This window comes from Bombina bombina, chromosome 4 (assembly GCF_027579735.1).
Source record: "Bombina bombina isolate aBomBom1 chromosome 4, aBomBom1.pri, whole genome shotgun sequence".
NCBI lineage: Eukaryota > Metazoa > Chordata > Amphibia > Anura > Bombinatoridae > Bombina > Bombina bombina.
In genome coordinates, this window is record NC_069502.1 from 461,848,237 (window position 1) to 461,861,875 (window position 13,639).

Below are 13,639 nucleotides of genomic sequence, written 5' to 3' on the forward strand. Positions count from 1 at the left end.
CTACATTGAAACAGAAATAGAGCCTTTTTTATATTTACCTATCAAAACTATATATTTTTTTAGTAGACAACCCAAATTATTGATCTAGTCCCATTTTGTTTTTTTATGCCACCATTTCACCACCAAATGCGATCAAATTAAAAAAAAAATCGTTAATCTTTTCACAATTTTAGGTTTCTCACTGAAATTATTTACAAACAACTTGTGCAATCATGGCACAAATGGTTGTAAATGCTTCTCTGTGATTCCCTTTGTTCAGAAATAGCAGATATATATGGCTTTGGCATTTTATTTTGGTAATTAGAAGGCCGCTAAATGCCGCTGTGCACCACACTTGTATTATGCCCAGCAGTGCAGGAGTTCATTAGGTAGCTTGTAGGGTTAATTTTAGCTTTAGTGTAGAGATCAGCCTCCCACCTGACACATCCCATCCTCTGATCCCTCCCTGACCCCTCTCAAACAGCTCTCTTCCCTCCCCCACCTCACAATTGTCACCACCATCTTAAGTACTGGCAGAAAGTCACTAGTACTAAAATTAAAGGCTTTTTTATTTTATTTTTTTCTAAATTTTCTGCAGTGTTGAATCCCCAGTTAGCCCCCAACCTCCCTGATCTCCCACCAAACAGTTTTTTTTTTTTTTCGTTTTTTTTTAGAAAACAAAAAAGAAAACACAAAAAACATGAAAAAAGAGTACAATAATACAGGTGTGTTACCTTTTGCGCCACGCAGGGCCCCATTACCTATAATTAACTTAAATATAGACAATACAGTCTTTGCTTGTAGATACTAGCTCATAAATGTTGGAGTTTTTCCTGTTTATTTCCTAAAACACAGAACCAGACAAACACAAAAAAAAAAAAAAAAAAAAAAAAAAAAGAGAAGGAAACTCGCTCTCTCTCTCCCCTACCCACCCCTCTAGATCCCCTTAGTATTGGAGTGTCTGCCTCCTCACTGATTCAAATCTATCCCAAATCCACAATGTCCTCCAACCACATTTTCGGAAGATGGCCTGCTAGGACTTGTGTTTGAACATAAATGGAGTTTTTCAGTGGCCTGACCAACGTCTGTTGAGTCTCCACTGAAAAAGAAGTAATAAACAATTTCCAATGTTTAATAAAAATAGCAATCTGAGTATCTGTTGGGTTCTGTAGATTATATTGTTCAAATATAAGTTGAGAAGTCAACTCACTCTTCAAAGATTTTATATTTGGGGCAGATTTAGCCTTCCATGTTTTTAGAATTAAATTACGTCCGACCAATATAATCTGGTTAATCATTTTATAATTTCTAGGCGTATAATGAGGTTTCACCAGGAAAAATATTTCTAGTGGTGAAATCTCATATTGTATTTTAAGCGTAGCTTTCATCCAATACATTATCTTAGCCCAAAATTGAGCTATCTTGGGGCATGACCAGAAACAGTGCAGCATGCCCGCCTTAGTTGCACTACATCTGGAGCAGGTGATCGTTGAGTTGTACCATTTAGATAGCTTTGCCGGCGTTAAATACACCTTTAAGGCTACTTTAATCTGCGTTTCTCGCCAAGTGGTCAACACCCAGCTTTTCTGAATTACCCTAAAGGCGTTCTTTACCGTCTCAGCATCAATTTGTGGGAGAGATTTATCCCATAAAGATACTATGTACATTATTTGGGCTGAGGAAGGCTCAAGCATGAGAAGGGAATAAAATGGGGCAATAGAATAATCCCCTCTTTGGAAATTATTAATACTGCTTTGTGCCTCACCAAGTGACCAATCTATCCCGTAGTAACTTATCTTTAGTTCCTGAATAAAATGTCTTAACTGTAAGTAAGCATAAAACTCTTTATTCGATAATCCAAACATATTACTCAATTCCCTGAAAGTAAGTATCTCTTGGTCCGAATTAAGAAATTGTATCACATAACCGAGCCCTCTGCCTGCCCAGTCTCTAAAAACCTGATCCGTAATACCTGGAGAAAAATTGGGATTCCCTGTAATCGGTAAATATTTGGATACATAGGGTGAAACACCCAGATCCACACAATACTTTTGCCAGGCAGTTATGTTTTTAAAGGTTTCCATCATAAAAATTTGTGTTGGCAATGCGGTAATTGGGCAATGCAATATCGCATCTAAACGTACGGGAGCAATCAATGCTGTTTCCCAGCTTACTGGGGATACCTGTTCTATTCCTGTCAACCAATCCACTGCTACCTTAACCCGAGCCGCCTGGCTATAAAATAATATATTAGGCAGTGATAAGCCGGCAGCTTCTACCTTGTTCATCAAGCGTGCTACAGAAATCCGAACTCTAGAGCCTTGCCATAGAAATTTGGCACATGACTTATTATAACTTATTATGTCCTTTTTATGGATAGGTAGCGGTATATTTTGAATGAAGTAGAATATTTTGGAAAATAAAATAGTTTTTAAAAGCGTGGCCCTAGCTGATAAGGAGATAGGCAGTTTTATCCAGTCTTCCATTTTTTTTTTACATTCTGAAAAACATTTATTGTAATTCAGGTTATACCACTCTGAAGGATTTGAATTTAGAGTGAGCCCTAAGTATGTTATCTGCTCTGTTTCTTTGAAAGGGTGTTTGATAATATGATCTTTTTTATTTATCCATAACAGTTCCGATTTGGACCAGTTGATTCTAAAACCCGATATACTGCCAAAGCTGTTAACCAGTTCCAAAAGAAGCGGGAGATCCTTATTAATATTACTTAAACACAATATGATATCGTCCGCATACATCAATAATACTAATTTTTGTGCCCCGATTCGAATCCCTTCTAAACGTTGACGAAGTATGATTGCAAGAGGCTCCAATGAGATGTTAAACAGGAGAGGAGATAGGGGACATCCTTGACGGGTGCCCCTGTGTAGTATTACCGGTTGGGAAAGTTCGCCATTGATAAGCAAAGCTGAATTTGGGGCAGAATAAATAATGCGAACTACTTCCTGGATATGCCCCCTCATACCAAACTGCTCTAAAGAATAAAACAGATGTTTCCAAGAAACACAATCGAACGCCTTCTCCGCGTCTACAGTCAGCAGAGCCAGGTCTAACTTCACTCTGTGTCTATCCGTTCTGAACTTATTCCAAAAATAATCGATTAGAGTCAAGATCTTACGGGTGTTTTTGGCCGGATTCCTCCCTGCCATGAACCCGGCTTGATTCTCATGTATTATTAACCCGAGATGGGGTTTTAATCTTTTTGCCAAAATCGATGTAAGCAGTTTGTAGTCCGCATTGAGAACTGATATAGGTCTATATGACCCAGGTAACTCTGGATCCTTATTTTTTTGGGGTATTAGAGATATTACCGCCGCCGCAAAATAGGGAGAGCAATTATTATGCTCAATAAAATAGTAATTAAATAAATTCACCAATGTTGGAGCAATTTGTGTCTGTAAAATCCTATAAAATTCCAATGGTAGACAGTCAGGACCAGCTGCTTTATTAGTTTTGGCAGCTGCCATAGCCTCTATGATCTCATCAACTGTAATTGGAGCATTAATTTCTGCCAAACTCTCCTTAGATATTTTAGGAGTCTTAATTTTGTCCCAAAAATCTCCTATGGTTGTACCTTGCTCTTCCGAGCTATATAGCTCGGTAAAAAAATCATAAAATACTCTAGATATATCTGTATTGCAAGTAAATCTCTTGGAATCTTTTCTAATAGAGGTTATCTTACCACTACCTTTAGTCTTAATCAGCCTTGCCACGAATCTAGCAGACCTACCCGCTTGACCACAATAAAGGGCTTTTTGTCTTTGTATATCTGCCCTGGTCTTCTGTTTAATGAAGACATCTCGCAAAGATTTGGCTGCTATGTATCTCCTCCAGTGCTCGCAAGAGCGCAGACCTAAATAAGTTTTATATGTGTTTTTTACCTGACGTGACAGTTGAATTTCCTGTTGCCTGGATTTCCTTTTCAACTTACACAGATATGCCTTTACCTTACCACGTAAGACAGCCTTTGCTGTTTCCCAGAAGACCTCAGGCCTGTTAACATAATCTCGGTTGAAACCAACATATTCTTGCCACTGGTTAATCAGCCAGTTATTAAATTGAACGTTATTCATCAAATATCTTGGAGAAAAAATTGACTGAGTCCCTGGTCTGTCAATCCGCGATGATTTGCATGCTAACGTTATTACAGCGTGGTCTGAGATCACTATATCTCCGATCTCAGCTTCCCAGTCAAGGCCAATCAAGGACTCCGCAATCAAAAAAAAATCTATCCTAGATAATGCCTGCTGACCTTTGGACATACACGTGTAGGCTCTAGAATCGGGATTCTGCAGCCGCCAGATGTCAATTAGGCCCAGTTGTGAGCATATTTTTTGAAAGATACGAGTCTTCCTATCCCTCAAGGGGCAACCTATTTTTTTAACTCTATCTAAAGAGGGGTCTGCTATTAAATTAAGGTCCCCTGCAATAATAATATTCTGTCCAACAAATTTTTGTAGATATAACACCAAGTTGTCCCAAAATTCTCTATCTATAATATTAGGACCGTAAATATTGCATAACACGTATTGAGCTTTATTACATGATATTTCCAAAATAACAAATCTACCCTCCGGATCTATGAGGAGTCAATCTCATAATCTAGATTTTTCTTAAATAAAAATTGCCACTCCCCTCTTACGGGCATTAAAGGGGGCCGCGACTACTTCACCCACCCAATTGGTTTGTAATTTCAAAACTTCAGATGCCTTTAAATGAATCTCTTGTAAGAACACAATATCTGATTGGGTTTTAGCCAAATGTTTGATTATTGCTTTACGTTTTATTGGGGAGTTTATACCTCCTACATTCCAGGAGGCCAATTTAAAAGATGCTAACATAACTAATCAATAAAAGATAAGGGAAAAAACCCCCAAGGGTACCAGGGAAAGAGGGGAGAGCAGAAAGGGAGAGAGAGGAAAGGGAGAGCGAGAAAAAAAAAAAGGGAGGAAAAGAAAAAGGGAAAAAAGGCAACAATACCCACATACAAATTTATAACACGAAGTAGATTAAAATAACAGCCTTCTACATAATTCCGTGTTTCTCTAAGCATCAGCACACCAATGAAACTAACTTTAATGAACATCCCACATAAGTCTTCCCTTACACGTAAGGTGTTATAAATAACTGGAGAAAAAAACAAAAAGAATCCTTCTCTTTCCTAATCATTGAATCCCCAGTTCTTTACATAGCGCGGTTGCTTCCTTGCTGTTATTTGCTGTATAAGAAATACCTGCCTTGGTAATTAGTAGTTTAGCCGGATAAACCAGCCTAACATTGCAATCTAAGAATCTAGAGAAAAAAGGGGACATTGTTTTTCTTTTAGCGCTAGTCTCTGCTGAAAAGTCTTGAAAAATCAAAATTTTGTTATTGTCAATATGTAATGGGCTCATTTTTCTATAGTGTTTCAAAAATAAAAGCTTGTCCTGATAATTCACAAATTTAAAAATAATCGGTCTGGCTTTAGATAAAGTGTTACTATCTCTAAGCGGACCTAATCTATGCGCTCTCTCGATCAGGAAAGGTGAAGTCGGCGGGGGGATCATCAGCGCCTGCGGGAGGGAGACAGAGACAAAATGTAACAAGTCTTGATATTGCACTGATTCCTGGAGGCCAATAATGCGTAAGTTATTGCGCCTTGACCTATCCTCGTGGTCTTCTAGGCGCGCTTGCAATTGTAAAATCACCAAACAGCTTTCTAACCCTCCTCCCTCTACCTATTTGCTGCCATCTTAGGTACAAGCAGCTGTCTGCCAGTACCCAGTTTTCTGCAAAATAGGCAATTTTTTTACAAAAAAATTAAAATAACCTTTTTTTCTGTAGTGTAGCTGCCCACCCTCAATACCCTACCACCCTTCCCCTCCCAGATCCCTTTATGGCAACAGATCCCACATAGGATCCCCCTCATTGCCCCTACCTCCCTTCTCCCTCCTTCCCCCTCAATGACGCAGGTATTTTTGTTTTTTCTGGCTTCCCGGTAGCCTGGCGTAGCGGTCCCACCCGCTCCCGCCCTCCTCCCCCCTCCTACAGCGATGGGCTGCCCACCCGCCTCCCTCCTTAACCACCCACCAACAGAGTGGCCCTCTCTGCATCGGTAACTCTGCAAATCTATTTCTGCAGTGCCTCACTCGTGGGGCATGCAGAAATAGCGTAATCTCACAATTTTGAGCGAGATTGCGGCAGAGAAAAGCCCAGGACTGCAGCGATGTACATGGTACGTCGCTGGTCGATAAGGAGTTAAAATTGCATGCTCTATCTGAATCATGAAAGAAAAAATGTGGGTTTAGTATAAATTTTGACCTTCCTGCTTTTCAACAAATTATAACAAAAAAAAAAACAAAGAGAATTTGATAATAGAAGCACATTGGAAAGTTGTTTAAAACTGTATGTTCTATCTGAATTATGAAATATTTTTTTTTAGTTTTATGTCCCTTTAATATGTGAATCTCTATAAGATAGATCTCTTTTGTAAATGTAACTAACTGACTTCTTTTTAGGGAATTCTTCCATCAGCCCTTTTTCCACACTAAATCTGGATAATTTTTGTCAAATATTCAAGAAACTAAGGTTGACTATTCTTCCATAGAAGATGTCCATGGACAAAGGAAGCCATTGCTTTCAAATTTATTTAAGGGGTTTGCTACAAAATAGAGGGTTTCCTCTGTGTAATGGGAAATTTTGAATATGTAGACTGGAAATTATTAAGGGAGCAATCAGGAAAATGGACCATCAGTTGCTTTTGAGGAGGTATTACAGAGAAGATGATAACAGAGGGAATGAAGATAAAAAAAAGCATCCCTGTGGGGGGGTGGAGCTAACTGCTGAACAGAGCGGTCGCATTCTGTAAGAGCTCCGTAGAAAACCTGATCCAACAAGGGGTTTAAGGGCATCGTTTAACCCTGAACCGGACCCTACTTGTCCCAACTATCGACAGAGGCATCGGGCAGAAGACACAGGTAGATCCAGAGGACTAAGTCTGGAGCTACATCACAGCCGCATCTGTGGCCTGCTGCACTCAGCGCAGCACCGATACGGCATGAAACAGCCACACAGCCCTCAGAGACGTTGCATAAGAAGCGGAAGGCTTCCAACAGGGGTAAGATATATACACCCCAGATTGAACGCAACCTTAGCACGCTAGAAAGTGGTGAATTAATCTGCCTGAGAAGGAACTAAAGAAGTAGATACAGGAGGACAACCATAACATATGAGAGAAAACACAAATAAAAGGGGGAAAAAGAAGAGGAACATATAAACAGAAACACTTACATAATAAACGGAAGGGAAGCTGTACATCATTTTTCTTTTTGTGTATATGCCACTTCTGCTAAACATCACTAAGCCCCCATGATGAATAAGAGTTGAGGCTTTAACGAATTAAGATGCAGTAGCAACTCCATTATACATCAACCTTTCAATAAGTGCGTCACCGCCGCTACACAGCTGGAGTAGCCACTTTGAATCAAAGGCCCAACCGGAATCAGAGCAGATAACAAGCATTCATACAATTTAATTTTTATTTTATTTAAACAACTCCTTCCTGAGACAGACTCTGCTCTATTTCTTATGTATAGAGTACACCGGGCACTTACCAGACCACCACAAGCGTCTCAATACAGAGACATCATAATCAAGCTTCATTATTATCACATCAAGGACCAACTACTACAGGAGACCAGAAAGCTGAACGCAATTCGGTTTGAAGGACATCCAATTAAAGTATACTCCGACCTGGCGCCCATAACCCTTCGCAAAAGAAGAGAGCTGAAACCAATTCTATCAGTATTATCCTCAGCACAAATTAAATACAGATGGAACTTTCCATTCAGGCTCACTTTCACCTATCAGAATTCCTCCTATTCCTGTACCACACTGGATGAGGGAGAGTCTGTTTCGAGAAGACTAAACCTATTAAAAGAGACGTCAGCACCCACAGATTCACCCAAGCCGCAAAGGAAACAGCTACAGAAAGAATGGACATCTGTGGGAAAAGCCAAGAAACCCAGAAGAGAAAGACAAGGATCCAAAAGTCCAGAGTGGTCAGCAACACCATTGAATGAAGAAAATCTGCAAACATGACTTAAAGGGACAGTCAAGTAAAAAAAAAAAACTTTAATGATTTAAATAGGGCATGTAATTTTAAACAACTTTCCAATTTACTTTTATTACCAATTTTGCTTTGTTCTCTTGTTATTCTTAGTTGAAAGCTAAATCTAGGAGGTTCATATGCTAATTTCTTAGACCTTGAAGGCCACCTCTAATCTGAAAGCATTTTGCAGTTTTTCACCACTAGAGGGCGTTAGTTCATGTGTTTCATATAGCTAAAATTGAGCTCAGGCACGTGAAGCTCCTAGGAGCAAGCACTGATTGGCTAAAAATGCAAGTCTGTCAAAAGAACTGAAATAAGGGGGAAGTTTGCAGAGCCATAGACACAAGGTAATCACAGAGGTAACAAGTGTATTTATATAACTGTGTTGGTTATGAAAAATTGGGGAATGGGTAATAAAGGGATTATCTACCTTTTTAAACAACAAAAATTCTGGTGTTTACTGTCCCTTTAAGTATTGATCCTAAAGGCTTTACATTTTCTACCACTCTATTTGAAGCAGTTGCTAACTGCTACACAAAGACTGCTGAGGACTTGATCTTCGGACTGGTGACGTTGTGAAACTTTGTTATACCCTAATTCACCCTTCAACTACCCCACTTCCCTTCCACATCCCCCCACCTCCCCTTTCCCACATTCTTTCCCACACCCTCCCTCTTAAATATTTGTGATCAACCTCTACATAGAGTTTCTCCATTCCAGAAAATGTTCACTTGATGAGAGGCGTCAATTATGCTAGCTATGAGCAACCCTACCCCTATATCCCAACTCCCTCTCCCATAACTCCTACCACCTACCCCCAACCTCTCATCCTCCCTCACCCTTCCCCCTCACTTGCAGGTTCATGTAACGTTAGCAGTATACAAATGCTGCATGTTGGTTCTTATTCAGAGTTAACTCTTTTAAAGAACAATGTTTACTAGATTTGTTTTACTTATATTGTTTTAAGTTTTCACTTCACTGAAACTACATGGATTCATCTTATAGGGTCGTGTGTGTCTCAAACTAACCAATTATACAACAAGGTACACAGAGAGAGAAGGATGACTTCCTACATTACTAATGAAGGTCAAGGGAACAGCTTTCACATATGTACGCATAAACATCCCATATCACATCCCAAACTGCCACCTCACCCGTACAACCCCATAGCTATTGGCACAAGAGTCGGTAGTATTCTAAAGTGATTAATAATGCTTCGTTATAGCAAATATTAAAATAATATCTCATAATGTAAGAGGCCTGCATTCTAATGTCAAAAGGCGTAAAGCGATGACTGACTACAAATCACACAATGCACACATTGTACTACTGCAAGAAACCCATTTCACTAAGTACTACACACCCAAATATTGGGGTAAATATTACCCGATTCAATATCATGCAACTAGTAGTCATAAGAAACGCTGCAGGGTCTCTATTCTACTGCACAATTCTCTTAAATTTAAGGAAGAAGAGGTTATAATGGATAGGGATGGCAGATACCTGATAGTCAGAGGCCTAATACATAATGTCACAATTCTAATAGCTAATATATACGCCCCTAACAAAAATTAATTTGACTATGGACGATAATGCAGATAGAACAAGAGGGTCAGGGCAACAGGATCAAAGGAGAAACCTCACTCACTCATTACTAAAAGACTTCACCGCTGACCACAACTTAATTGATGGTTGGAGAACCCTTAATTAAGGGGAAAAAGACTACACATACCATTCCTTAGTACATAACAGCTTTTCTAGAATAGATTATATTCTACTAAGTCAAATATTAATCACACTCGTAACTAAAGCTCAGATAATAAACTGTCCTTGGTCGGATCATGCTATGATGGCAGTTAATGTAGAGGGGATTATCAACACTAAGCGAACACCTACGTGGACTTTAAACCCTAGCGTATTCAAAGTCGCCTTATTAACACAACTCCTCAAAATAGAAATAGCTGAATTTATACAAATTAACAAAGGATCCACCACTAATCCTATACATAGTTGGGGAGCATTGAAAGCGTATGTAAGGGGGAGACTAACAGGATCAAATAAACAAACCAAACGCAAGACACAGAGAATAGAGGCACTTAGAAATTACATTTCAATATTAAAACAACAAGCAACACAACAACCCAGGTGATCTGTCACCAAACAAAAGAAACAAAAAAGTGAGGAATTAGATAAATTGTTAACAGATGACGCGCACAGATCAATTAAATTGCTAGAAACCCAATACTTCGTACAAGCTAACAAACCAGAAGACCTACATCAGTACCACAATTACTTAAAACATCAGGTGAACCAACTAATGACCCCCTAGATATAGCAAATATTTTTGCTAACTATTATCAAAAGCAATATAACCTCCCACTGGAACAAACCACTAACACTAGCTCAATGACGGTGATTTCCCAAATGGAAGCTGATAGATTAAATGCCCCCATTACAACCCAGGAAGTTCAATTAGCAATTAAGTATCTTAAAATTAATAAGGCCCCAGGACCTGATGGCTATTCTGGAATATTTTTTAAAACTTTCTCAGATGTGCTGGCCACACAATTATTAAAAATATTTAATGCATTTATGTCGGGGTATACAATTCCACAGGAAATGCTATTGGCTAGAATCTCAGTAATTCCCAAGCCAGGGAAGAACAAATAATTCTGCCAAAACGACAGGCCCATCTCGTTGATATACCAAGACATTAAACTATTCACTAAAATTTTGTCAAACAGACTAAATAACCCCCTAATTAGACTCATAAATTCAGATCAAGTAGGATTTGTAAAATCCAGAGAAGCCCCGGATAATATACGAAAGGTTATAGACCTGATTAATTTTTCTTCAGTCAATAAAATTCTATCTTCCTGTCATTGGATGCAGAGAAGGCGTTTGACAGAGTAAACTGGGACTATATGCATGCGGTTCTGTATAAAGTGGGAATAAAAGGTGCTTTCCACAAATCGCTATACTCTCTGTATTCGTCGCCAGTAGCATATATCAAATTACCGGGGTATCATTCGGAAACAGTCGCAATCAGAAATGATACTAGACAGGGGTGCCCCTTGTCCCCTTTATTGTTCGCCCTGTGTATAGAGCCCTTAGCCATCAAAATTAGAGACAGTCACGACATCTTGGGTATCCAAATAGCAGACAAACAGTACAAAGTAGCAGTACAGCTAGAAGCTAATATGACAAACACTACAGACGTCTCACAACTCCTTTGGACGACTAGATCCATTAGACTCCCAACAGGAACCAACTTTATGGCCATTGCACACACAATATATATCTGGAATAGGGTTACGACTAAATTTGCATTGCTCAAGCCCAAATCCAAAATCACCCCATTAATAACAAATAATTCACTAATAGACAGGGCAGTACAAGAAAAATGGGCAAACAAAGGCCTATAAAGAATAGCTGACACACTAAATAATGGGAAATTCATGAACATCTTACAATATAACGAAATAGACCCCTCAGACTCACATACATGGTTACACTATTTTCAGTTAAGATCGAGAGTAGCAGAAGTCATAGGATCATAGCTAACCTATACAGCACTTACCACACCCCTTGAATCTCTGTGCCTTGCAAAAACTAGATGGAAAGGCTTAATAAGGCTTTTATATTCCACTATTAATCTCAAGCAGGCAGATAAAAAGACAACCCATATGAGAAAATGGAAGCAGAGTTGGGAAAAGAATGGACACTACAAGAATGGATTGCAAACCTGGAGCGAGGTCCCAAATTTACATGTAATGCAAACCTCCAAGAAAATTATCTGAAAACCGCCTTTAGATGGTATTTACACCCAACACGATTTTATAATACTGGGGTTAGCACAAGCAAACTATGCTTTAGGGAGTGTGGCACGTATTTACATACTTAGTAGCATTGCCCTCCAATACGCAGGATCTGGGAAAAAACAACTGAACTGATTAGGACCATACTAGAGAAAGAGATAACCATAGGTCCAGAACATGCATTATTCCATTTTCCTATACAAGAACTCACTACACAACAAGATAAGCTTGTGGCTACAATATTCACTGCAACCACACTTTGCATAGCTAAGTATTGGAAGTCAGAACCTATTAGTTACAAAAAAATTGAGCAAAAGATAGACTACATATTCCAAATGAGTAGTGCGGCAGGAGACTTAGTATCTACTAGGGACCGGCTCCTAGCATTATGGGAACCATGGATAATGTTTAGGGAAGCTAGATGAGGGGAAAACATATTTCATTTAGGACACCTTTAGATGAATATATATATCAAATAATCTATACTTCGTTGGAGATATACACGACCTTGGCACTTTTTGTTATTGTTTAGCGTTTATGATGAGACCCTGATGAACCACATGTTGTTTCTGTTATGTCCCCGATCTGAAAGAGGATTACTGAATATGACTGTATTAGAATCGTTATGCATTTATTTACTTTATTTCTGTAACATTGTCAATCCACGTGTTATAAAACCAAATAAAATATTACCATAAAAAAAGCATCCCTGTGTAAGAATAAATGCTTTTTGAAGAACTAGTAAGTACCTGTCATCTGCTGCACACCCAGTGCGATGAGACTTCCCAACAGCAGCACACCCAGAACTGCACTCAGTGTCCCTAGGAGAACCTCTGGCTGGGATCTCCCACCTAGGACACCAAACACATGCCCTCTCCCTTTCCGGAAACCCACCTGGTGAAAAAGATTGAGAAAGAGAGAAATGGTGCTAGCAGGGAGGAAGTATAAATGTGTGATATTGGAACATTATACAGATAAATTCAAGGCAAAACATCAAATTAATGCAACAGTTTAAAAAGCAGGGGAATACTGGGTACTTGTTGTTTCTTAATTCAAATAAAAATATTTAAACTCTGTCCCTCTCCTCCCTAAGATTTATGCAAGCACAGTTGGAAAAAAAGACTACATCTAAACAAGAAAATCTAAATTAAGTGAGAACTGAAATCAGGCATTTACTTGTTTGGGTTTTTTTGCAGTTGAGTGAGATCAAATATGGAATTGACATAACATTTTTGTCTTTGACTTTCCCGATCTCATTAAAAAGATATCAATAAAAATATCCTTAACGACTTGGCACTAATGTATTATTATGCAATAAATTTCAATCAAGTGGTTAAAGTTACTTGAACCAAGACTTTCCCACACAGACGCATATTATTGAAGTATCTCTTGAGCTATCGCTACTCTTGATAAAACCTTTTAATCTTTTTTAGTTTTTTTTTGTTTTCTCCCTAAACACTAGGACTGCATGATATTTATCACATTTGAAATTGGCAATTTATTTCTTGTCATCTGCTTCACAATATTATCACAATCCGTTACTTTTTTTATAAAAAGATTAAAGAGAAGACACAAAAGAGACAATTGATATAGCCACTCTTTATGGCTATATCACTCATTATTTTACCACTTTAATCTACAACATTTCGTCATCTAGGATTGTAAAGGGTTTCTATGACACGTTCTACACATTTCTTAACAGATTCAATAATTGTAACAAAAAGAGAAAAAA

The 13,639-nt window shown here is 38.6% G+C and overlaps 1 protein-coding gene across 1 annotated transcript in view; it reads right to left on the bottom strand.

Annotated features, from left to right (window-relative positions):
• The window catches only part of ECE2 (endothelin converting enzyme 2), a 282,303-nt gene that overhangs the window by 242,674 nt on the left and 25,990 nt on the right, over positions 1-13,639 (bottom strand). Inside the window, exon 3 of the mRNA XM_053710343.1 lies at positions 12,657-12,801. Within this exon, the coding sequence (XP_053566318.1) occupies positions 12,657-12,801 (145 nt within the window). The remainder of the gene's footprint in view (positions 1-12,656; positions 12,802-13,639) is intronic.